This window comes from Canis lupus, chromosome 16 (assembly GCF_048164855.1).
Source record: "Canis lupus baileyi chromosome 16, mCanLup2.hap1, whole genome shotgun sequence".
Taxonomy (NCBI): domain Eukaryota; kingdom Metazoa; phylum Chordata; class Mammalia; order Carnivora; family Canidae; genus Canis; species Canis lupus.
The window spans coordinates 8,433,098-8,456,386 of NC_132853.1; the positions used below are offsets into that span (position 1 = coordinate 8,433,098).

The 23,289-nt window shown below is 58.2% G+C and overlaps 2 protein-coding genes across 18 annotated transcripts; one reads left to right on the forward strand and one right to left on the reverse strand.

Annotated features, from left to right (window-relative positions):
- Positions 1-1,297: 1,297 nt before the first annotated feature.
- On the forward strand, positions 1,298-20,234 carry POMT1 (protein O-mannosyltransferase 1). Of its 15 annotated transcripts, XR_012008409.1 has the most exons (25): positions 1,299-1,456; positions 2,017-2,168; positions 2,501-2,548; positions 3,213-3,319; positions 3,675-3,725; positions 4,344-4,490; positions 5,197-5,308; positions 5,677-5,742; positions 5,829-5,922; positions 6,150-6,305; positions 7,420-7,550; positions 7,956-8,051; positions 9,147-9,239; positions 10,812-10,908; positions 12,539-12,631; positions 12,886-13,006; positions 13,363-13,460; positions 13,992-14,105; positions 14,855-14,981; positions 15,101-15,190; positions 15,702-15,879; positions 16,432-16,619; positions 16,782-16,890; positions 17,364-18,849; positions 19,288-20,234. XR_012008409.1 is itself a non-coding variant. In XM_072778394.1 (23 exons), the coding sequence occupies exons 2-22, from the start codon at positions 2,047-2,049 to the stop codon at positions 16,604-16,606; spliced, it is 2,316 nt and encodes a 771-aa protein (XP_072634495.1). In that variant the 5' UTR covers positions 1,299-1,456; positions 2,017-2,046; the 3' UTR covers positions 16,607-16,619; positions 16,782-17,195. The 15 variants fall into 15 exon arrangements, 13 of the variants coding, with proteins under 13 accessions (XP_072634503.1, XP_072634495.1, XP_072634498.1 ...); XR_012008408.1 differs by lacking the exons at positions 17,364-18,849; positions 19,288-20,234 and adding an exon at positions 17,005-17,195; XM_072778394.1 differs by lacking the exons at positions 17,364-18,849; positions 19,288-20,234 and having other exon boundaries at positions 16,782-17,195.
- Positions 17,195-22,902, reverse strand: UCK1 (uridine-cytidine kinase 1). 3 transcript variants are annotated; one of them, XM_072778410.1, is made up of 7 exons: positions 22,705-22,902; positions 22,255-22,414; positions 21,310-21,406; positions 20,964-21,106; positions 20,792-20,886; positions 18,914-18,962; positions 17,195-18,409 (listed from the first exon to the last, which is right to left on the reverse strand). In XM_072778410.1, exons 1-7 carry the CDS (start codon positions 22,810-22,812, stop codon positions 18,231-18,233), a joined length of 831 nt encoding a protein of 276 aa, XP_072634511.1. In that variant the 5' UTR covers positions 22,813-22,902; the 3' UTR covers positions 17,195-18,230. The 3 variants fall into 3 exon arrangements, with proteins under 3 accessions (XP_072634511.1, XP_072634509.1, XP_072634512.1); XM_072778408.1 differs by having other exon boundaries at positions 20,723-20,886; XM_072778411.1 differs by lacking the exon at positions 20,792-20,886 and having other exon boundaries at positions 22,705-22,892.
- Positions 22,903-23,289: the final 387 nt, after the last annotated feature.

A 23,289-nucleotide genomic window follows, 5' to 3' on the forward strand; every position in this document is an offset into this window, starting at 1 on the left:
CTTTGGGGTAGGAAAGATGAGCTGTCCAGGCATGGGAGAGTGACGGATGGGGAGCCTGGATTTGAGTCCCAGCAGATGATCCTCGGTTCTGCATCCCCACCCCACCCCCACGCCCTACAACTGCATGACTGGGAAGGGCACTTCACCCCTTGGAGTCACAATTTCAACTGTAAAACGTCAAATTAACAGTAACCTACCTCCTGGGGTAGTGTGGATTCAACGAGGTCATGGGCACCAGTTAATGTTAGGAAACAAATTAACCGCACGTATAACACTTTCCATAAGGAAAGCCTCTGTGCAGATTCCTTCTGCGCCTCTCTGGCATTATTGGGTCCTGGGCAGGGGCAGGGGCCACAGCGAGCCCCTAGGGATGGTTCCCGAACTTCACCAGGAGAACTCCCCAGGAGCCGGCACCTCTCCTCCCCCGGCCCAGGGAAGCCCCTGCCTCGGGGGTCAAGGCAGGAGTAAGACCCAAGTAACCCTACATCCTTAACCCGTGTTCTCTGACGCTGGGTTGACCACCGCAAGTGGGGGGGGAAGTCTTGCAAAGTGAAGAACCGTAATTCTAGCTCTTAACCCTGCGGTACCGGTTCTGTCCGTGAGATGAACACACACAACACGAAAGGATCAGGAAGAGAGCCTGGGGACGAGGGTGGTCCCGTCGGTTAACCGTCTGGTCCCAAAGGCACGGAGTCCCCCGCAGGGCAGGCTCCGCGCGGCGGCTGGGGTGCGGGGATGCCGGGGCCCGCGGGAGCCTGGGCGGGGGGCAGGGGGTCAGGGGGGCGGGGGGCTGGGGAGCGGGGGGCGGGGGCGGGGCCCGGGGGAGGCGACAGAGCTGCGGCGGCCCTGCCCGCCCGCCCTCCCGGAGCACACGCGCACCCCCCGGGCTCCGGGCAGGCACCTGCACGCGAGGTGCTCACACACCTAGAGGCCCACGGCTAAGGCCCCACTGTCTTTATTTTATTTTATTTTTTAAAAAAAATTTATTTATTTATTCACGAGAGAGGCAGAAGCAAGCTCCCTGCGGGGAGCCCGATTCGCGACTCGATCCCGGGACTCCTGGATCACGCCCTGGGCTGAAGGCAGACGCCAAACCGCTGAGCCACCCAGGGATGCCCCCGCTGTGTTGTTTTTAAAAGGGGCACCGGGCTCCTGGAACACCTGGGCCGGCAACGACCTACGAGGAGCGCGTCTCCGCGCCGCCGGGGACCCGGACCCGGGAGCCCTTTCGGCCCAGGGCGCATGCGCTGCGCTGCGCTCCGCTCCGGCCCAGGGCGCAGGCGCGCCGCTGCCGCGTAGGGCTCCGCAGGCACGGCGAGTCGAGCGCCGAGCAGGCGGCCGCGGGCGGCGCAGAGTGCCGAGCGGCGAGAGCCGCTAACGGTCGGCGGCCTCCTCCCCCGCGGATCCGAGGCGGAGCCCGACGCGGGGAGCAGCTTTGCGGGAACTCGAGGCGAGGGTGCGTCGGGGCGCCAGGGACGTGCGTGCGCGGCTTGGGGTGGGTGCCGGCGTCCTGCCCGGCGGCGGCGGGGGCGGGGGCGGGGGCGGGCCCGAGGGCAGGCGCGCCCCGGGGAGGGGGTCGCCGGGAGCCGGGCGCGGGCGCCCAGTGTGGCGGCAGCCGTGGGGCCAGGCGGGCTCGCAGGCAGCTGACGCCTCGGCGCGGAAGCGGGGGCGCCGGGTCCTGGGGCGGGGGCGGGGGCTGCGGCTGCGGCTGCGGCTGCGGCGGGGCGGGGGGGGGGCTCCCCGAGGGGCTTCGGGGAGCGCCGGGCTGGGGCTGGGGCTGGGGCTCTGGTGCTCGCGTCGTGACTCGTTGAGCGGGTGGGTACTCAGTCCTGACGTCCCCGGATTCCCGCCTGGCTTGGTGCCGGTGTCCTGGCTTTCAGCGACCCCACAGAACGCACGGCTGGTTCTCCGTGATGCACCCGAGAGCCATGGGAACTGCAAAGGCTTTTCCTTGCGTCGGTGAGCCCTCGAGGCCGCTGCTGACTTATTGATGCCGTCTCTTCCCTTCTTTTCCAGGGCATCCTCCGGGACCTGCTTCCCTACGGGATGTTGGGATTTTTGAAGCGCCCCGTGGTGGTGACAGCTGACATCAACTTGAACGTTGTGGCTCTGACTGCAGTGGGATTACTGAGCCGCCTGTGGCATCTCGCCTATCCGAGGGCTGTGGTGTAAGCCAGACAACCCCCTTCAGGGCGAATCGGAAAGAACTGTAATTTGTTGGTGCATTGGTGACAAAGTGCCCTACTGAACAGCAGAAGTGGGAAAGCAGACTTCTAGGCTTCTCAGTGATGGGTGTTTTTGGCAGAGGAGAGGCCAGGTTGTCCCCCTGCTGAGTCCGCCTGCCCCGTCTTGCCCTGTAGCTCTCTAGCAGGTGAGATCTGGCCCATGGAACAGGTGCCGCAGTCTTAGGTAACCATCTAAAATCAAAGGTGGAGGGTGGAAGATTGATAGATTTGGAAGCGAGTCACCGTTGACCTTCGAGTGTCTTCTTTGTTCCAAGGAGAGATGACTGCTGGCAGTACTACGGGGCCGTTCCCTTGTGGCTAACGTGCGTCCTTTTGGTTTGTTGGTTTAACTTTACATCACGGAAAATATTAAATATACACAAAAGTAGGGAGAATAGTTTAATGACACCCTCCCCCCAACCAGTGCATTCATCACTCAGCTTCAGTGGGGTTTTTTTTGAGGCAAGTCATAAGCAATATGTTTAAGTAATTTGGCATATTTCTAACATGAGAACTGTTAAAAACTGTATTGAAGTTATCACGCCTAAGAAATTGACAGCTGTATGGACAGTACCATTAAATGTCTGAAAACATTTGTTGCGGTTGGTTTCTGGGTGACTCCCTTTGACACATGCACCTGTTTCCTTTGGTGACCAAGTGTGATTCTGACCCTTAGCCACAGACATAGCCTTGGGTCTGGGAGGCCTTTCAGGAGGCTGCCTGCTAGCACATCCCTGAATAAAACTAGGGAGGGTAAATAGAGTCTGTGTTGGGCAGACAACCTGAGTGTGTACCTGGTCTCCTGTCCTTGAGGGTGGATGATGTTGTGCACATATCTTAGTATTTGGGGATACAGTGCAGTTGTGGCAAAAGTTCTGACCTTTGCTGAGCGCTCTCTAACATTGTTTGGAAACAGGTACACATTTACCCTTTCACCGTTGTTTGGTGAAGATTTCTAGTTGAATATCATGTGGGTTTGCTTTTCAGTTTTGATGAAGTGTATTATGGGCAGTACATCTCTTTTTACATGAAGCGGATCTTCTTTTTGGATGGCAGTGGACCACCGTTTGGCCACATGCTGCTGGCCTTAGGAGGTAGGATTCACTAGTAAGAGAAGTAGCCCTTTAAAACTTAAAAGTGAGGGGTGCCCAGGCTGGCTCAATCAGTGGAATGCGCGACTCTTGATCTTGGGGTTGTGAGTTCAAGTTCCATGCTGGGCATGAAGATTACTTAAAAATAAAGTAAAGCCTGTTTATAATACCTAAATAAATAAATAAGTAAAATTATGGCAATTTATTTTAAAATAATAAAATGCAGCTCATAAGTGAAATTTCTTGACGGTAGAAGCCACATCTAATTATTTATCATTGTTTCCCTGTTGCTGCCATGGTTTGGCATTCCCCAACTATTTGCTGAGTGGGATAGTTGCTGACTGATCTTCTGTTTCAGGTTATTTAGGAGGATTCGATGGTAACTTTTTGTGGAACAGGATCGGAGCAGGTAAAAAGTCATTTTCACATCCCTTATTACTTTGCACATATTAGAATGGAGAGGTAGTGGCTTTCCTAGGGATTTACAGCTGTGATTTCTTAATCTGTCCAGGGTATGATAGATTTGGTACAAGTGGAAGACCTTTCAAAAGAAAGGTGTGATAAAAAAAAAAAAAAAAAAGAAAGGTGTGATAAACACCTTAAGTGTTTAATCCTAGCATGTATTTTATTCTTAGTTTTCGGAACACATAGCACACTCTACGTGGCATCTGGTTGCAGTTATCTTTTGTACACGTAAATTTTGTACGTTGCTCAGTGTTTTGGGGGGGAAAGGTGGAGTCTATTTATTTATTTATTTTTTTTGAGTCCATTTATAAACAAGGAAAGCACTAATTTCAGACTTATTAGGCATTGTTTCTGTGCTTAACGAGAGTTGGGTATTGACTACGCTTAGGTAGTTTCAAAGCTTTTATTTGCAGCTTGCCCACTCTGTTCCTGATGTGGTCCCTAGTTTTGCCAGCTTGCATTTCAGGGTCCGTGAACATGATACTGTGTTTGAAAACACACCTGCAGCATAGGAAGGGGGTGGTGCATTGTACGCTCAGCTCTGCTGTGGTTGCCTTTCCAGAATACAGCAGCAACGTGCCCGTGTGGTCTTTGCGCCTGCTGCCAGCCCTCACTGGGGCGTTCTCGATCCCCATGGCCTACCAGATCCTGTTGGAGCTCGGTTTTTCTCACTGCGCTGCCATGGGGGCTGCTCTGCTGATGCTTATCGGTGAGACCTCTGCCTGCTTTGGTGTCACACAGGGAAGAACCCAGCACTGGCCTTGGTTATGTTTCAGCGTGCGTCCCAGAGAGCCCGTGGGCTTTGTCTATGTGGCCCGGCAGGGTCTCCTACTCACAGGATGGAAGGGAGTGTGTCCAGAGTGTCCAGATTTGACTCTGGGAGTCACCCTACTCCCTGGGTGTGGGGTGGTGGAACTGTGTGGTCACACACGTGCGGCCGTATAAATCAGGGCTGCCCGAACTGCTACTAGGTGCTCCGCCAGCATCTCCCTCCACCTCCTGCCGAGACTGGCCCAGGTTTATGAGCAAATGAAACCAAGTTGGATGGGAAGTTAGGCTAGAAAGCAGAATGAGGGTGTGTCAAGTGGCTCCTCTCACTGAGTCCCTGAGCTGGGGTAATGTCTTTACACCCAGGGCAGCCTCACAAAGTTGGTATTCTTTCTGCAAATGAGAAAGGTAAAGACTCGGAAAGGTTCAGTGACTTGCCCAGCATCACACAGGCCTCACTAGGCATGATTCACCCTTGAAAACTTGCCTTCGTGGTTCTAGAGCCCATCCCCTTCCAGCCACCCAACCCTGAACTTCCCATGGCCACATTCTGTGACTTTAGAGTGTGTCCTCTCCATGGGTGCTTCCATCTTCCTGCATTTGCCCCGGTGGCCTGACAGCTGACGCACATGCCCTCTTTCCAACAGAGAACGCTCTCATCACGCAGTCAAGGCTCATGCTTTTGGAGTCAGTGTTAATATTTTTTAATCTACTGGCTGTGCTATCCTACCTGAAGTTCTCCAACTCCCAAAAACACAGGTATGCACAGTGGGACCTGTCCTTCGTAGTTAATGAGAAAGAAGCGTCTGAGTGGCCTGTCGACCTGAGAAGATCTGAGGGCTTTTCATTTCAGAGAGCTACTTGCAGACTGTCTCTCGTCCTTGGCTCCTGATGTCATAAATACATTCTCACTTTTGTATAAATTAAACTAACCGGGAAAATGTTCTGGCTAAAAAGAAAAATTCTGCTAGGACTAATATTTAGGAGACGAGGGTTCATTTTTCTTGTCCCAACTGTCGGGACAGCGAGCTGACCCTGAGAGATCTGAGGAATGTACCTTCTTGCGTGATATTTCTCCCGATATTTCACGAACTGTTCCCAGCTTTGCTCTTCTGCTTTGACCCCAGGCCCTTCTCCTTGAGCTGGTGGTTTTGGCTGATGCTGACAGGAGTGGCCTGCTCCTGTGCAGTGGGGTGAGTCTGGTCTGTGGGTCGGAGGCAGCCCTGGCATCCTCCTCATTCTCTGCCTTATTTTCACGTTTTTTCTCATGTCTTTTCAGCGTCAAGTACATGGGTATTTTCACATACCTGCTCGTGCTCGCAGTTGCTAGTGTCCATGCCTGGCACCTGATCGGAGACCAGACTCTGTCAAATGTGGGTGTCGCAGTCAGGCGGGACATGTAGCCATCCCCGGGTGGGTGAGGGTCAGTGTGATGGGAGCATCTGGGGAGAAAGGCTTCCCAAGAAGATGGGCCTTCATAAGCCTCCCACCAGCAGCTTCGAGGAGCCCAGAGCTCTGCTGCTGGCTCCCTGAGATCCTATGTGAAGTGGGTGCACCTTCCCGAGTGGCGGGATGTGACCTGCCCTCTGGCTCCCGGCAGGTCTGTGTGCTCTGTCACCTGCTTGCCCGAGCCGCCGCTCTGCTTGTCATCCCCACCCTCATGTACTTGCTGTTCTTCTACGTCCACTTGATCCTGGTCTACCGCTCTGGGCCCCACGATCAAATCATGTCCAGTGCTTTCCAGGCCAGTCTGGAGGTAAGATGGGGTGCCACGGCCACCTCAGAGAAGGGACAAGAGTAGATTTGGGGTTTTTTATTTTTTAAGAATTTATTTATTTGAGAGAATCTGCACAAGCACGGGGAGGGGCAGAGGGAGAAGCAGACTCCCGCTGAGCAGGAAGCCCGACATGGGGCTCGATCTGGAACCCCAGGATCATGCCCTGAGCTGAAGGCAGGTGCATAACTGACTAAGCCACCCAGGTGCCCCTAGACTCAGATTTTTCTTACGTAAACATCATCAAGGGTTCGCAGGAAAACCAAATCAAGATGTGAAGAATCCACTAGTATTTTTCTAAGCTAATTCTGTGTGTGCTGATGGTATGGAAATAGACGAGGGGGTCAGCTCTTCAGTGTGACCCCCTCTGGACATCATGAAGTCCTGCAGCCTCGGGACAGGTGCACATGCTTCACAGGACAAGCCAGACTCTGGCGTTCGCTCCTACTGACTTTTGCAGAGATAGTGAAACATACCGATTGGGGTGGTGAGGACAGGAGAGCAGATGGACTGAGTGCTGGCTCTGCTGACAGCCAGGTGTCCATGTTGGGCAAATTTCTTAGCTCATCCCAATGCTAGTTTCCTCACCTTTTTTTTTTTCCTTAAAGATTTATTTATTTAGGATAAATAAACATGGATGAGCAGGGGGCAGGGCAGAGAGAGAGAGAGTCTCCAGCAGGCTGCCTGCTGAGTGTGGAGCCCACTATGGTATGGGGCTTAATCCTGCCACCCTGAGACCATGACCTGAGCCGAAACCAAGAGTTGGACACTTAACGGACTGAGTCACCTAGGTGCCCCATTTTTAAAAAAAGAGTTATTTGAGAGTCTCACCTTTACAGGGTTGCTCTTTCTCCAAAGATGCCCAAGCAACTGAGGGTGTGTGTGGAAGGGTGGGGGATGCCTGGCCCTGGAGGCAGCATCCAGTCCACAGCAGCTGTGTTCTGATTACAATAACGTAACCTGAGCAGAGTAGATCCTGCGTTGTCATAATGTGACATAATAATGACTGCCACCACCCCGAATACGCCCCCCCCCCACCCATGGAGGTGTGCCTGTTGGAGAGGCTCTCACTTGCCACCTTTTGCTTTTATCTTAGGGAGGACTAGCCCGGATCACGCAGGGTCAGCCCCTGGAGGTGGCCTACGGTTCCCAGGTCACTCTGAAGAATGTCTTTGGCAAACCTGTGCCCTGCTGGCTTCATTCCCACCAGAGCACCTACCCCATGATGTAAGGAAAGTGGCCGTTGTAAATAGAAGATCATAACGCGTTTGCTTTTTTTTTTTTTGTATTTTTGCTGTTACCAGTTTTCTTTGTAAATTTCTGAGACAGGCACTGAGCTCTCAGATTCTGATTACCAACGAATCTTGTCATTTCTGTGTATGAAATAGAGCATCTTAAGGGAGCAGAGGGCCCAGGCTGTCACTCATCTGCTCTGTGACTTGCATGCTGAGCACGTTGTCCTGCCTGGAGCACTGCTTAGGTTCCCGTTGTCCAGTCTTTCCTAGACCCACGCTTCGTGCCCATCCCTGTTTTGACCCGGACACTTTGCCGGGTGGTATTAGCAGGAACCTCGAGAGAAAGGCTGATTGCTGTGCACACCAGACGCAGTGTTGTGTTGATTCCTTCACACAGATACGAGAACGGCCGAGGCAGCTCGCACCAGCAGCAGGTGACTTGTTACCCCTTCAAAGACGTCAACAACTGGTGGATCGTGAAGGATCCCGGGAGGTGCGTGCAGGTCCTGGGTCTCCAGAGTGGGGCTCACCTCGTGGCCCCCTCTCCCTGTACGCTTCCTCCCTGGAGGCTTCGAGAGCAGCTCTGCGCTGATGAGCCCATGGTCAAGGGGTTGGATGCTTCCTCAGTGAACTGCCCACCCAGTATCTCCCCTGGGTACTCCCCAGGCACATCCCAGACAGACTCTCCTCTGCCAGCGCTCCCGTGCTTCCCCCCCGTCCCCAGGCATTCCCTTGCTGAGGCCTCAGATGGAAGACTCCCTGGTCTCTGGACTCCACCTGCAGAGGAGATCTCGAACCATCCTGGCCTCCGTCTCTACCACCTGCCGCCTCCCCAACTCTCTCCTCCCACTCCAGCTTTGCGGCCCCATGTGGTCTTTTAAAATGTCACTTGTGGCAGGTCATGGTCCTTCCTAGCTTCCATTGCCCCTCCAGGGTCATCCAGACCCCCGGTGGTGGCCTGCAGCTCCCAGCCTCCTTCCTGCTCTGCACCTGGCCCATGCTTACAGTGCTCCCCCTGCCCCGCGTTTCTGCTGCCCCTCAGGCTGGAACAGTCCTGCCCAGCCGACTCCTTAAAACCTGATGGTCCCCTCCTCTAGGAGGCTGCCTTGGCCGCCCTCCTCCCCGTCGTGGCTCCTGCGTCCATCGCAGTACAGCCAGGATGGCTGATGAGCACGCTGTCTTGTCTGTCGCGTTTGCCACTTGCTGCAGTAACACGAGAGTGGCGGGCTGTGTCTGGCTGTTTGACCATGTTGGCACCACCCTGAGGGGCCCACAGTACACTTGTGTGGACAAAAGAGTCCAAGTGTTAGAAGGATTTCTCGGGGGCACGGCTGTGCTTGTCACTGTGCCGTCTGTAGACACACAGCAACCATAATGTGGTGATGGCGCACAGGAGTCCCTTTCGGAAGCTTGGAAAGAGACCTTGGGTTTCAGAAAGGAGTTTAGGAAACGTGTGTGTTTTGTTTTTACGTGAATTGATCTCGCATAAGGCACCGGTTGAGTGGGCCAGATTGGCCCTGATGGGAGAATGCGGGTGTCGTTATGTTGTGTGGCATGCGTGCCAGCCTGCCGGCCTCTGTCTCCCCAGGCACCAGCTGGTGGTGAACAACCCCCCGAGGCCCGTGCGGCACGGGGACGTGGTGCAGCTGGTGCACGGTATGACCACCCGCTTCCTCAACACGTGAGTGCCTGCCCTCGCCCTCTTCCCTCGATTGGGTGCTCCCCTGGGGTTCTCTGTCCAGAGCACAGCCCACCCCCTGCTGCAGGCCCCACGGTTGTTCTTGCTGCCTTGGGGCAGACCTGCACTGTGGCCTGCGATTGATGGGTGCTCAGGGTCTGGAGGGCCCCCCAGTGAGGGCAGCACAGGGCGAGTAGGCCGGAAATGGAGCCTTAGCGGGGTAGCCTGGGAGCTCCCATGGAGGGGTCCACCCCGCAGTGGGAAGCCCAGTGGGGGAAGCTTTGATAGACAAGGGGGAGCACGGGAGTGCTGCTCACACAAAAGGAAGTGCAGGTGCTTCCATAAGGTTGAATCCCTTACCGTGTATGTGAATTCAAGAAGGATTTCGATCCTGGCTAATTAGGGTCAGGAAGGGTCTTTCATTGTGGGTTCTTGGCCCTTACCTGACCTGAGCCATCTCTGCATATAGACATTCCTGGGCCACCACCCAGCTTCTTGGGTCATCTCCTGACTTGGCTCCTCCTGACTCCCAGATTGTGCCCCAAGTCCCCACTTCCTGTGAAAGCCACCAGCAGGCTCCTGGCCTCTGGCTTCCTTCTCCCTGGAAAGAGCCAGTTGCCCAGCCACCACCCCAGTTCCTCTCTTTCTTCCTTGCCCTCCCGCCATGGCCCAGTCCACGCGGGATCCCTGTGCCCCGACTTCGTGCCTCTGTGCCCCTCACCCCACAGCGGCACCCTGGGAACACACACAGTCTACAGGCCCGGCCTCGTTTCTCGGCCGAAAGTTCTCCAGTGACTTCTACTCAGAATAACGTCCCTACTTCTCCTGGGCTGCAGGTCCCTTGGGATCTGGGACCTTAACTCCAGGGCCTCGGCCGCCCTGCTGTCCCAAAGTGATCGAGTGCGGCTCCCGTGGGCCAGGAGTGTTCCTGACTCACTTGCTGTAGTCACACGTCAGCTGAAATGTCCCCTCAAAGCCTTTCCTGGGTGCTTTGGTTTTATTGGTAGCACCACATAGCCTGGCACTGTCTTGTCCCTGCGTGAAGGTCCCTGCCCGTAAGGACTGTCTTTGCTCACCATGGGGTCTCCAGCTCCTCCCTAGTGCTTGGCGCAAAGTAGGATAAAGTGTAACAGCCAAGTGAATGAGGGAGGTGGGTATTTGTGGATGTTGGAGGTCGCCGACCCCGAGGGCACCTTACCCCCGACGGCATTCCCAGTACTGCGGATGGTTCCAAGGCCCAGGTGTCAGGGGGCTGCTGGGTGCGCATCCTCATGCTCCCAGGACAGTGGGCACCCTGCTCTGAAGCCTGGTTTGTTGTTCTGTGGTGGAACAGCGACACCCACCTAGTGCGGATTCCTGTCTCTTGGACAGCACATCACGTGTCCTCTTCCCTGGGGTGCGGTTCCCAGGGAGCCGCTGCCGTCTCAGTGTCTCGTGTATCAGCATGGCATCAGGTGGCACCCTTGGGTCCGAGTGCTCGGTCAGGCTGAGCTGGCTCCAGTTCTGAAAAGTGGATTTTCCCCCCAAGGCCTACTGAGTGAGGAGCTCCGTCCACAAGACTGTTTGGTTTTGCAGGCACGACGTGGCGGCGCCCCTGAGCCCCCACTCGCAGGAGGTGTCCTGCTACGTTGATTACAACATCTCCATGCCCTCCCAGAACCTCTGGAGACTGGTGAGTCCCCGCCGGAAGCCCGTCATGCCGGCCATCAGGGACACATCCTTTCTCACACAGGATGTTCAAAACCATGTTGAGAATAATTGTCATTCAGATGTGCAATTAGTGATTTTTTAGCCCATAAAAAGGTCCTCCATGTTTTTGTGGGGAGCAGAGAGCTCCTATGTGAGAGGGATGAGTTTGTGGAACGGCCTGTTGGTGTTCCCATGGCCTTCGTGGCCTGCCAGGTGAAGGTTCCCTCTGACTTGGTGGCTCATTCACTGAACCCACAGGGTCAGGGCCCCCGGCCACCTCCCCTCTTGTAAAGCCTGGTGTGAACCAGCACCCTGGTCCCAGGGTCTCCCCAGGGACGGCTTGGGGCTCCAGCCAGGGTGGTTCCTTGGGGTTGCACTTCCTGAGGCAGCCAGGCCTATGAGGGCCTTTCCTCGAGCGTCCAGGGGCACGTGCTGCTCCCAGAGTCCCTCCAGGCCTGCACGCGGCGTCCTGGGAGAGCCGGCAGGAGGAAAGAGTGCTGTTCTGGGCCCGGGCGCCACTGTGAGTTCACGGACGGGCACAGCCACAGCTCCGGTCAGTGAGCACACTAACGCGCTGGGGCCTGTCCCCGACGAGAGGCTGGCTCTCTCCTTCCATCCTTCCAGCCTCCGACTGCCGCAGCAGCTGCCCACCCCACACCAGCCTCCCTGTCCCGCTTCAGGTTCTCTCGGTATGACTGGCACGGTGTGCTCAGCGGCCCCCCAGCAGAGCCAGGGCGCGAGGCTGCCGTTGGACTGTGTGTGGGGGTGGGGGGCACCTTCTCTGTGCTGCACGCGCCTGCCTCCCTTCTGGTTCTCCCGTCTCCTTGGCTGTCCCCGTGGGACGGAGCGCTGTGCTCCTAGGCCTGGTCCCTGGGAGCTCTCCCCGGGGACTTCTACTGAGTGTCCCACCCACTGCCCTTCTGCCATCCTGTGGTCTGTGGCTGACTCCTCCTCCTCCTCCTCCTCCCCTGACTCCTCTTCTACTCTTTCTCTCCTCCCCCTCCTCTCCTTCCCCTCCCCCTCCCTCCTTCCCCTCCTTTCTCTCCTTTTCCCTCCCCCTTCCTCCTCCCTCTCCCCCTTCCTCCCTCTCCTCCTCACCTTCAGCCCCACAAGCCCCACATTTCAGGAACTGTGGCTCACTTAGCAAGGAGGGAGGATGGCTGACGCAGGGTGTGCCTGTGGCCAGGCCACCTGCATGCTCCTACCGAGCCCATGGGTCCTCTGGTTCTCGCCCACAGCCACATGTGCTCACACATCATCGCAGGGCTGTGAGAAGTTAAGCTAGGACAAGGCCAAGTGCTCTCACCGTGTTAGTGAGAGCCCCCTCACCACGGGGGGTCCCCTCCGAAGTCACCTCTTGGGGACCACCTCTGACCCTCGCCCAGACTGTCTGTGCATTTGTCAGAGAAGGCAGGGTGGTGCCCCCACCCCCGGCCGCACCAGCACCTTGCTGTGTGGGTGTCCTGGCACAAGGTCAGGGGTGCCATCCTGTCAGCTCCCCGGAGCTCAGCCCCACAGACCTGGGCAGCGGCATCGTCTGGTGACTGGTCCTCACTTGATACATAAGGAAATTGGGGAAAGAAGAGGCTCATCCACAGGACCTATTTTTACAGGACATTGTAAACCGAGAATCCGACACAGAGGTTTGGAAGACCATCTTGTCCGAGGTCCGCCTGGTGCACGTGAACACCTCTGCCGTCCTAAAGGTAAAAGGGCACCGTGTTGGGCTTGCCCGTCTTGGCTGGGGGCTCACAAAATCAGTTTAGCGGACCCTACATCCACGTTTCCTGCACTCAGGAGTTCTTTAACTGCTCAGAACTGAATCTGGAGCACAGCAAGGCCCGCAGAGGGGAGGCTGCCACCCTCGCTGGCTGTGGACAAAGTGACTGGGTGGCCGGGCTGGGGACGAGCTGGGGCCTGGGGCCTCCACGTCATACCCTGTTTCCCCCCGTTTTGCCAGCTGAGCGGGGCACACCTCCCAGACTGGGGGTTCCAGCAGCTGGAGGTCGTTGGGGAGAAGCTGTCCCGGGGCTACCACGAGAGCATGGTGTGGAATGTGGAAGAACATCGATATGGCAAAAGTGAGTCGGCCCAGCCCACGGGCTTGCCGTTGCTGCTGCTATACCGAGATGCCACCCCCGCGGGCTGTGGTTCTGGGGGGTACCAGACACGCTGTCCACGCTCTGCTGAGCTGAGCCTGAAACAAGCGAAGCTGTCACTGAGGTCTTGCCACCAGAAGGCAGTGCAAGCTGAGCTTTCCCAGTGAAAAGATCTGGATTTGATGGGTGCCATCGCGCGTGTGGTGGGGAAAGCCAAAGGGAGTCATGTGGGTCGGTTGGAAAAGTGGGAAGTTGGCTTTGCTCCAGGCTGACAGCTTCTGTTGTGAGCCCCCTGACTTTCCACTCCTGTGTTCTTTTGGGTCACCTCTTTCTGTTAGGCCAGGAGCAAAAGGAGAGGGAGCTGGAGCTGCACTCACCGGCACAGATGGACGTCAGCAGAAACCTAAGCTTCATGGCCAGGTTCCTGGAGCTGCAGGTGAGGCGGGGCAGCATGGCTCTGCCTGGGCGAGCTGGCTCCTCTCCAGACAGAGCACTGTGCTCGGCAGAGCCCCTCCCTTCCCGTCGTCAGCCTTTACACTGGGACGTGGCCGGGCAGGGAGGGTTCCTCTCCCCTGCCATTAGTGGCCAGCACCACTCTGCTGGCCCCGGGCCTGTGGCTTTGCGGGCACAATAGTCAGGAACCAGGCGATGTTGCATTGCCACATGGCCAAAGTATGTTTGGAACCCCCCAGGTCAGGTCAGAGTGCACCAACGTCAACATGATGGAGCGCTAGAGAGGTCAGGATCGGAATCTCGGGGTCCTGAATCTAATAGCATCCTCAGCACCAAGTTCAATCCCTTACCCCGCAGTCAGGGTGTTGGGGGCCTGGGGACTAGGGCTCAGCTGCCACCTGGGCTACATGATCCAGATGAATGTGAAACTGGACACCCCAGCCCCTCCGACAGGCCCCTGAGCAAGGACGATGTCCGGCTGGCCACTCGACTTCAGCCTCTGGCCTTCTTGCAGTGGAGGATGCTTACGGCAAAGAGTGATGACTCGGAGCACAAGTACAGCTCCTCGCCGCTGGACTGGGTCACCCTGGACACCAGCATCGCCTACTGGCTGCACCCCAGGACCAGCGTAAGTGGGCGCTGGTGCAGGCTGCAGGTTGAGCGCTCGCTGGAGACTCCCCTGGCATGAAGAACAGCCCTGCCTCCACCCTGGCCCTCGCTGTCTCCAGGCCCTGCCTAATGGATGGGGCAGCACGGGGCCAGTACTCCTGTCACATGTGAGGAGTAAGGTCCTGACACGTCTGCGTGGTGAGGGAAACCGGGCTTTACCACTTTGGGGGAGCACATTGTTCCCCCTTTCCTGACAAAAGTGGTTTTTAAAATTATCCCTCTTTAATTTTGTGCAGAGCGCTAGCAGCTGAGTTCATCAGAGCTTTGTCACATCTGCGTTGTCCCTCTTCACCCACAGAACGAACAGGCCTGGAGCTGGCACTTGGCGCTCCACAGATACTCCCCAAATGAGTTCACACTGAAAACGCTCCCCTTTCTCTGCCCCACCCCCATCGCCTGTAGTGGAGACACGGTCACAGTCACTGGCTGTGAAGCTGAGTCCTTAGGCCCTGGGTTAGCCGTCTGCGAGCAGCTGTTGTTAAAGCAAGAATGTCAGCTACTCCCAGTTGTGTTTCCACTTACAGAATCGAGGACCTTAGCACTTTTCCTGGGGGAGGCTCATTGGGAATAGCCACGTCCATCAGCCGTGGGCTGGAGGCCCAGCCTGCACCCATGTTTCGGCTGAAGGCTGGCAAGCAGGCGAGCGTCGTTGAGGGTTTGTCCCTCTGAGTGGCCGGTGGCCAATGGTGCCTCCCGCTGCCCTCACAGGCTCAGATCCACCTGCTTGGAAACATTGTGATCTGGGCTTCGGCCAGCCTCGCCATGGTGGTCTACGTCCTGCTCTTCTTCTGGTACCTGCTCAGACGCCGAAGGAGTATCTGCGACATCCCTGAGGGTTAGTGCAGCTTGCTTTTGATGGGCGACAGCCCAGCCTCACTCAGCAGGAGCCTGTGCCTTAAGGCGACCTCCTAGTTTCCTTGTGGAAGGAGCTTAAATCTATTTTTATCTCCCTAGAGACAAAATGTTGCCGTTGCATTCCCACACTGTTAGAGGCTTCTTCGGGGAAATGCAAGGACCAGGCAGGGATTGCTGTGACCCCAGGATGTGAGCACAGCCTTAGCACTTGCACGCTCTGGAATGGCTGGATGGCAGAGAGGGGCCAGCGGGTGCCAAGTTACTCGGGTGGCGGTGGTTTATATAACAGAAACCACTGCAGACCATCTTGAGACAAAAGGAATAAAGACTCAGGGCAGGGTGGGCCCCAGAGGCCTCGGGAGCAGTGTGGCACCGTGCCTACTCTTCCTGCTGATGCCCGCCTCAGTGGGTGAGGTGGGTGCACAGATACAGACCCTCACAGTCCAGCTCCGGCCCCACTTGCTGCTGATCCTGGCAGAGCTGGGGCCCCCAGGAGGCTGGAACGGTGCAGGGGGTCTGGATGGTGAGAACCCTGCAGGAAGCCACAGGAGGTCCTTACATCACAGGAAGGGGCGGGAGGTGGGGGAAATGGAGAGTGAGTGTCCCTCAAGGATGAGGAAAGCAGCTCGTGGGACTGGCCGATAACTTTGCAGGGAGGCCCTGGCCGGCAGCACTGGCTCAGGGCGGCCTCCTCCCGCAGATTCCTGGCTGCGCTGGGTGCTGGCCGGGGCTCTGTGTGCCGGCGGCTGGGCAGTGAACTACCTCCCCTTCTTCATGATGGAGAAGACGCTCTTCCTCTACCACTACCTTCCCGCGCTCACCTTCCAGATCCTCCTGCTCCCTGTGGTCTTGCAGCACGTCAGCGACCACCTGTGCAGGTACAGGGCCTGCACAGCCACACCTCTCAGGGGCACCAGCTCCAGGGGAGTCCTCAGTGTTGACTTGGGTGTGGCGTGGAAGGGCTTAAGGTCACAAAGGAGGCACAGAGGAGGCACAGGGGAGGAAGGTGTGGCTGGCTGGGGAGGCTGGGAGAGCAGGGGGTGCTGTGGGAGATGGGGAAGGGTGCTTATGGCTCTGGGACAGCCAGTGGAATTGGCCAGGTTGCATGGTGTGCAGTAGAACTGAACCAGAAAGCTTTGTAAACCAGAGTGAGTTCTGGAAGCTGGACCAAAGGGGGTGTCCTCAGCATGTTGGGGGGCTGGGAGTTACAGAGCCTCTCGGGAGGGCTGCAATATGATCATGTTGGGTACAGGGACGCTACTCTGGCATCCGAGTGCAGATGGGAGATTCTGGAAGATGCACAGGGAGGGTCACATTCAGTACATCAGGCAGGGGTGAGAAGGGTGGAAAGGCAGGGGCTGTGTGCAAATCGTGGTGAGGAGGAGCCACGTCCCATGCCCCACGTGTCCATGCTCTGCTGGTACCCACAGGTCCCAGCTCCTGAGGAGCCTCTTCAGCGCCCTGGTTGTGGCCTGGTACTCCTGTGCCTGTCACGTGTTCAACACGCTGCGCCCACTGACCTACGGGGACAAGTCACTCTCACCCAGTGAACTCAAGGCCCTTCGCTGGAAAGACAGCTGGGACATCTTGATCCGGAAACACTAGCAGGACACAAACGGTAAAAGTGGGGGCTGGGGTCAGGCGAGGTAGAGTGGTCGTTCGTAAACATGTTCATCTTTGACAGTTGCCCCAAAGCCTGGCGGACTGGCTGGGCTATGGTGGTTTTATTCTTCAGTCTGCTGATAGGCGGGCAGTTTTGAGCCAGGTTTCCGTTTCCCAGGTGGTAAAGAACACGCCCTGCATCCACTGCCACTAGAGCCCCCTGAACCAGGGCACATGGAGGGCTAGCATAGGACTTGTGACACCGGAAGGCAGCGGGCAGCCGTGGGGTGAGTTAGCGCTGAAGCTGCTGAGGCCCCAGTCCTGGTGTTGGGCCTGGTCCCCTCCCTGGGCGCCCACTGGACCCAATGCTGAGCCATAGCTGTCTCTGCTCCGAGTGACAGGCCTTTGATTCTGATCCCTGCACAAAGACCCTGGTGCACCTCAGTGCCGCCGACTCTTGGCCCTTGCCCCCGCGAGACTCGGCTGGGACGCACGAGCCAGCAGCACTTCCAGCAGGCAGGACTTGTCACCCTCACATGCCCTTGTCCTGACTCTGCCTTCTGTGTACAATTAAAAAGGGGACAAACTGGCACCGGTGTTTGATGTTATTTATTGATACGCTCTCCAAGAGGGCACAGAGCTCGGCCAAACTCAACTGAGGTCCTATCTGTGTAACTACACTTAGTACTCGATAGAAGGAAACCAGGATCGCCCATGCAGGTTGGCCAGGGGGCAACAGGAAAGTGTCACTTTCATACAGTGCCGTCTGGGAGGGAGACAAACCAGGACAACGCAGACCGCAGGCACCGTTCGTGCAGCTATGGACTTGGTGTGTGCAAGGAGGCCAGCTGGCTTTGGACGGCATGCCCCGGATGGGCCCAGGCTACCCCAGCGAAGCCCTGTCCACACAGCCCCCCCAGCCCTGGACGCCTGAGGAGGCCTGGGTGTGGACACGGCACCCAGCAGCCTGCGTCCCGCCCTGCTTGAGGGAGCAGGTGCTGCCTCCCGCGTCTGATGCTGGTTAAGGAGAGCTTGTTTCCCGGGGCTCCTTCCTTGGCTCCTGCCTTGGCGCACAGCCCGGGAGGAAGGAAAGCTCCTGTAGCTCCTTCCGTCAGTGTGTGCCACACTGGATCACACCCGCTGGTGGGGCACGAAACTCGGTTACTAGGTCACAACTAACACGGTAAATAACGAAACATTCGCACGTGTAACAAGGGGGGAGGGAGACATGACGTACTCTCTCTTCAAACCTCTGCTTCAGTCACGTGTGGGAACCAGATCATGCTAGTAGAATCTCTCTTGCTCTGGGTTGGTGTCACACACGCCAGGACAGCCACAGTGTGCAGGCTTGTGCCCCATGTCCCCAAGAGGCGTGACAGGCTCAGCACACATTCTGTGGCATTTCCCAGTAACTCAGACTTTTAACCGCCTTAACGTGAGGAAGCAGGTGAAAACGGGGGGCCTGCCAACATCCCGCCAAGCATGAGGAACGGGAGGTCTGCCCGCATCAGGGAGGACCCTGTGATCCTCGCACCACCCTGTCTGTACCGTATGACGCCGAGAAGAAGCAGCGGCAGCGTCTATGGGGCGGGTGGGCCAGACCCTGAGCATGGTCTATCGGGGTTCCTCAGTGGGGTCTGCTGCTGGACTCCAAGTGCGATCGCTTGCCAGAGGTCAGCACCCCAGGGCGGTCTCCGGGCTCAGGGAAGGTCCTCTTGTAGCTCCGCCCATTGGACCCTCGGTGCCACTTGCAGATGTCGCCGCTCAGGATGTCCTGGATGTGCTGCACGATCAGGTTGATGGCCACTGTAGCAAAGACAAGCACGCTTAGCCACATCCGCTCCCCGTTGGGCCCTCCAGGCCAGGCTCACCAGGCTGCACCTTCCCACGGTGCTCAGGGCCGGGGGCACAGGCCCCCCTGGGAGGCTTCCCCAGGGCGCCAAGTCTTGGCACACAGAAAAACTCGTGTCAGGGAAGGAGCACGACGTTCCTGACCTGGTCTGTGAGGCTTTCTGTCAACCAAGAGCCTGGGTAAAATACTTTCTGCTCACAAGTGAGTCCCTGTCAACATAAATATCTGTTTCCCGGTTTACTGAGATGTAGCTGACAAACAAGAGGAGGTCAGTTAAAAGTGTACAATGTGCAATTTAAAAATATATTTTTTAGGTATTCTTTAAACCTGTGCCATAAACGTCTGCAGATAGGCGACCCTCATCACCTCAGCGTAACTGCTGGCACAGGGCAAGGTCTGCTTCGGGGCTCTGGGGAGCTGATTGAGGAGTCGGGGCAGCTCTTAGGCTTGATTCTTACCCATGTTGTCGACCCCCCGAGGGATGATCACATCCGCATACTTCTTGGTCTGCAAGGCAAAAAGGATCCTGTGAGGATCTGTCCCCTCAGGGCCTTCTGGCTCTGGGATGGTAGACTCACTGGAGGGACAGCAGCCCTGGGGGTGGCAGACGGGTGGGGGGGGGTGGCGGGAGGCAGGGGTGAGGCAGGAGGAGAAGCTGGGGCAGCCAGAAAAGACGTGTTTTTCTCCTGGCATCTCCGAAATGCTCCCGGCTTGTGCTTTTCTGGCACCCCCCCGCCCCCCCACCAGTAACAGTTCTCTGCGTTAACGATTCACTGAGCCAAGTGACGTGTGGCATCCTCTTGCAACACGTGACCTCCTTCCTCTGCACTAGGAACCTTTCTGCAAGAAGCCTGGAGCAGTGAGCAGCTCAGGCAGCAGCAAACGCCCTGGACAGCAGAGCCAGGCCATCTGTGGTACCTGGCCCGCGCTCACACCTGCTCCCCGGCAGGTGCTCTACTAGGTAAGGGCAGGGAGAGATACCAGGAAGAATGGGCCACCAAGGGGACTCCAAAGGGATGCTACTGAGGCGGACACACCTCAATCAGGCAAAGCCAAGGGAGAGGAAAAGGAAGCGGTCTGAGCGGAGTGTGGCGGGTGTGTGGACCGGGATCGAGAAAGCCCTGAGCCACACAGGCAGGTGGGGACCCAATCCCAGGGCAGCTGTGTCTGCGGGCAGCAGGGACCCACAGAAGACATGGGCACAAGAGGGCCAGGGCTGGCTCTGGTGGGGTTGGCCAGGGCGGGAGAAGGGCTGTAGGGGTGAGGGAGGGACACCGTCACCCTGGCTGGACTCGGTGTGTGGGAAGTGTGAGGATGGTGCTGGGGCCCAGCCCACACCCAGGGTCACCCAGGGTCACCAGGTCGGACTGGGTTGTCCAGAGTTTGACTCTAAACTACTTGCTCTGCCAAATGTCTTTCTGCGACTAACAGTACGATTATCAACGTACTTTTCCCATCATTTTCTAGATGCTTCAGAGAACACGAATGTAAAATAACAAACGTTCTCTACCAACAGCAGCAGACAGCACTGCTGTCCTCGACTGAGGCAGGAAGCTGCTTCTGCTTCCCTTGTGCTGTATTTTACTTTTAAGAAGCAAAACGTTGGGACACCTGGGTGGCTCAGTGGTTGAGCGTCTGCCTTTGGCACAGGGCGTGATCCCGGGTCCTGGGATCGAGTCCTGCATTGGGCTCCCCGCAGGGAGCCTGCCTCTCCCTCCCCCTATGTCTCTGCCTTTCTCTATGTCTCTCATGAATAAATAAATAAAATCTTAAAAAAAAGTTAAGCTTCCCTTTCTGGCTTCCTGTAAGTTCTAGATTATTTAGCAAGAGCTGGAAAGCAGAGGGAAAGAGGTGGCTACAGGACCCCAGGTGCCAGCCCAGAGCAGCCTGTAGACACAGGCAGCGTGGGTGACGTCAGCAAGTGCCCACGACATGCCAGGGATGTGCCCATGGGCCATGAACGGACCCAACCCCCCACGCACTTGGGCTCTGCCCCATCCTGAGGGGGCATGCAGAGCGCAAAGAGCCCCACAGGGCAGAGGTGCCCTAGGGAGCGGGAAGCAGGTGGGCTGGGAGCAGAAGGTCCTCGGGGTGACCCTGGGCAAAGCCTGCAGCAGGAAGGTGAGCTGCATGGACGCAAGGGTGCGGAGGAAGGGAGACCTACAGACAACGCCCCCAGAGCCGAGCCCAGGCCCTGCGAGGGGGTGTCACAAGCGAACTTCTCTGCTTATAAATCAGACCCTGTTCACCCGTAATTCAGCGCTCACAGGACAGGGCACCGAGAGTCCTCTTGAAAAGTGAGAAAAGGAAGCTCCCCAAGTAAGCGAGAGGGGTACCGGCAGGCAGAACTCTTCGAAGGCTGGCTTGACGAAGGTGGTGTACTGGGTCAGGATCTGCTCCAGGTCCCTCCCGCGGTGCACATCCCGGAGAACTGAGGCAGGAGGGAGGCAGTCAGGGCTGGCGGCCGGCCTCATCCAGGGGCACGGGGGGCCCCCGCAGCCACCCTACCTCTTCTCGACAGCCTGACGTCGGAGTCTGTGTCCACGAAGAGGCGCAGGTGAAACATGTCCCGGACCTCCTGGCTGTAGAACACCAAGATGCCCTCGAACAGGACCACATCTGCAGGGTACACCACTGTGGTCTCCGCTAACCTGGGAGGCGAGACCAGGACACGGGTGCCGCTGCAGGACATGCGGAAGGTGGGGGCCCAGGTGCCATCGCTCTAGTCCCCCACCCCCACCCCAGGGTGCTGACTGCGGAGGGGGACAGGTCACAGCACAGGGGAGGGCTGTGCACAGAAACCACCAGGGCAAGGCTGCTGCACGGCCCCTCTCCCAGGAGTCACTGTGCTCACCTTGAATGGGTCACAAAATCGTAGGTTGGGACCTCGACTGTTTTGCCCTCCACGATGTTCTTCAGAGTCCTGTGCATCAAGTCATTATCAAAGGCATCTGCAGGAATGGAACCAGAGGCGAGACTATCCAGGTGTCCTTGTGATGGGGACGGGAGCGAACTTCCTCTGCGTCTGGGTCAGGCAGCCCAGCGACCCTCGGGAACATGTGGACTTGAGAGTCCCTCCATCCCCCACCCCCACCCCCGTTCACATTCGCGGGGCCACCCACCCGGGCTGCTATCCTACACAGAAGTTTGGAACTGGGCATTTCGTGCTCGGCCTGCACTGGGAGGTAGGTGGGTTAGGCACCTGCTTCTATTTCTGGGAACTAACCACCGACTGGTGCTCCTCAGGCCTTTCCCCCACCATGTCCCCCGAGAAAGAAGTGAGGATGGGAGCCTCATTCCACAGGGTGGAATCTTCTCGCAGTGCCAGGCAAGGACAGGCTGGCTCTTTCCCCTCATCTATCTGCCCCATTTGCACCTGCCCCCTGATCGGGCCAGACCAGACCTGGTCCTCTTGTTTACCCACTGCCTGCCCAGCTCCCCTCTCAAGGACTCTGCCCGGGGGCAGGTGGGGAAATGCCCTGCTGTATACAAAGGACCCCAAACAGCAGGAAGGTGGGGGACTTTCTCCGTGACTTCACGGCAGAGCAGGGGTCCCCACGGCCCCTCCAACAGCAAAGACTTCCTGACTGGCTCCGACTGCGGGAGCCAGCAGCTCCCGCCGGGCCACTCAGGGCGCAGAGAACCAGGCAAAGTTCTTTCTGACCTAATGCACAGCCTGCTCCAGCTCCAACTCAGGCCACCTCAGAAACCTCAGGGCACCGCTGGGGTCTCTCTGCATCCCCCGCCAACCCCTTGGTCTCTCCCCCTCCCTCACTCCCCTCAGGGTCCTCTGCTGCACCTGGGTGGTCGAAATTGTACTGTCCCTTCAACGCCTTGGCCTTCTGTTCTGGGGTCAGGACCTTGTAGAACCTGTCTTGACTCAGGATGACCAGCTTCCGCTGCCGGTGGTCCACTTCGTTCTGGCCCAGCAGCTCCATGATCTTCTCGCACACGGTGGACTGGGAACACACGGGATTCCCGCCTGGCCCTGCTGCGCCTGCCCGGGGCTGGCCTCCGACCTGACCCACCGGCCCCCGCGGCTGCCCGGGAGGCACCGGCAGAGGCCCGGAGGGGCGAGGCCCGCGGGGAGGCCGGGGGCCGAGGGCAGCGCCCCCGCCCCCCGCCCGCCGCCCGCCGCCCGCCGCCACGGCCGCAGCCCCCCGCCCGCAGCCCCCGCCCTGGAGGAGGCGGGGCCGTCCGCCCGGGGGCCCGAGGGTCGGGGGTCGCGCCGGCCCCGCCGGCCCCTTACCTTCCCGCTCGCGGTGCCGCCGCTCACCCCGATCAGGAAGGGCCGCTGGTGAGGGCGGTCCGCCTCCGGAGCCGCGGCCTCGCAGTCGCCGCCTCCAGCCGAAGCCATCCCGGGCTCCGCCCGCCCGCATCGGCGGCCCGACTCCCGCCGCCTCCCCGAAGCAGCCGCCGCCCCCCGCCCGGGGCTCCACGTCCGGGAGGCGCGCGGCGCGGCGGCGGGAGCGCGCGGGGCAAGGCGGGAGTTGTAGTCCGAGGCGACGAGGGCGCTGCGCCTGCGCGGGGCAGGCCGGCTCACCTGCGGAGGCGGACACCGCCAAGTTCCCTGGGTCCGCGCCCCTGGGGCCTGGGGCGTCGGGGATGACCCGCCCAGGGGAGAGCCCGGCCGGGGCAGGGGTAGCGCCAGGCCCGCAAGTCGGCACCCTGAGCCCGGAGTCGGAAACTCCCCGACTTCACGGCCTGGTGGGCGGCCACCCCGAGAGCGCGGCGGGGCTCCTGCTCCCACCCCGCGTCCTCCCCGACGGCGCGGCCGCCTGGCGCTGCCTCCCTCACCCCCTGCAGCAGGTGTCGCCTCCTGAACCTCCTCAGC

Excerpts from the sequence above, each read along its gene's own strand:
- UCK1 (XM_072778408.1), bottom strand. The coding sequence starts at position 22,812 with ATGGCTTCGGCTGGAGGCGGCGACTGCGAGGCCGCGGCTCCGGAGGCG. Across the intron at positions 21,407-22,254 it reads GTACAATTTCGACCACCCAG|ATGCCTTTGATAATGACTTG; the intron begins GTGCAGCAGAGG and ends CCATTCCTGCAG. Across the intron at positions 21,107-21,309 it reads GATTTTGTGACCCATTCAAG|GTTAGCGGAGACCACAGTGG; the intron begins GTGAGCACAGTG and ends CTCGCCTCCCAG.
- POMT1 (XM_072778394.1), top strand. The coding sequence starts at position 2,047 with ATGTTGGGATTTTTGAAGCGCCCCGTGGTGGTGACAGCTGACATCAAC. Across the intron at positions 5,743-5,828 it reads GCCTGCTCCTGTGCAGTGGG|CGTCAAGTACATGGGTATTT; the intron begins GTGAGTCTGGTC and ends ATGTCTTTTCAG. Across the intron at positions 15,880-16,431 it reads GTCAGCGACCACCTGTGCAG|GTCCCAGCTCCTGAGGAGCC; the intron begins GTACAGGGCCTG and ends TGGTACCCACAG.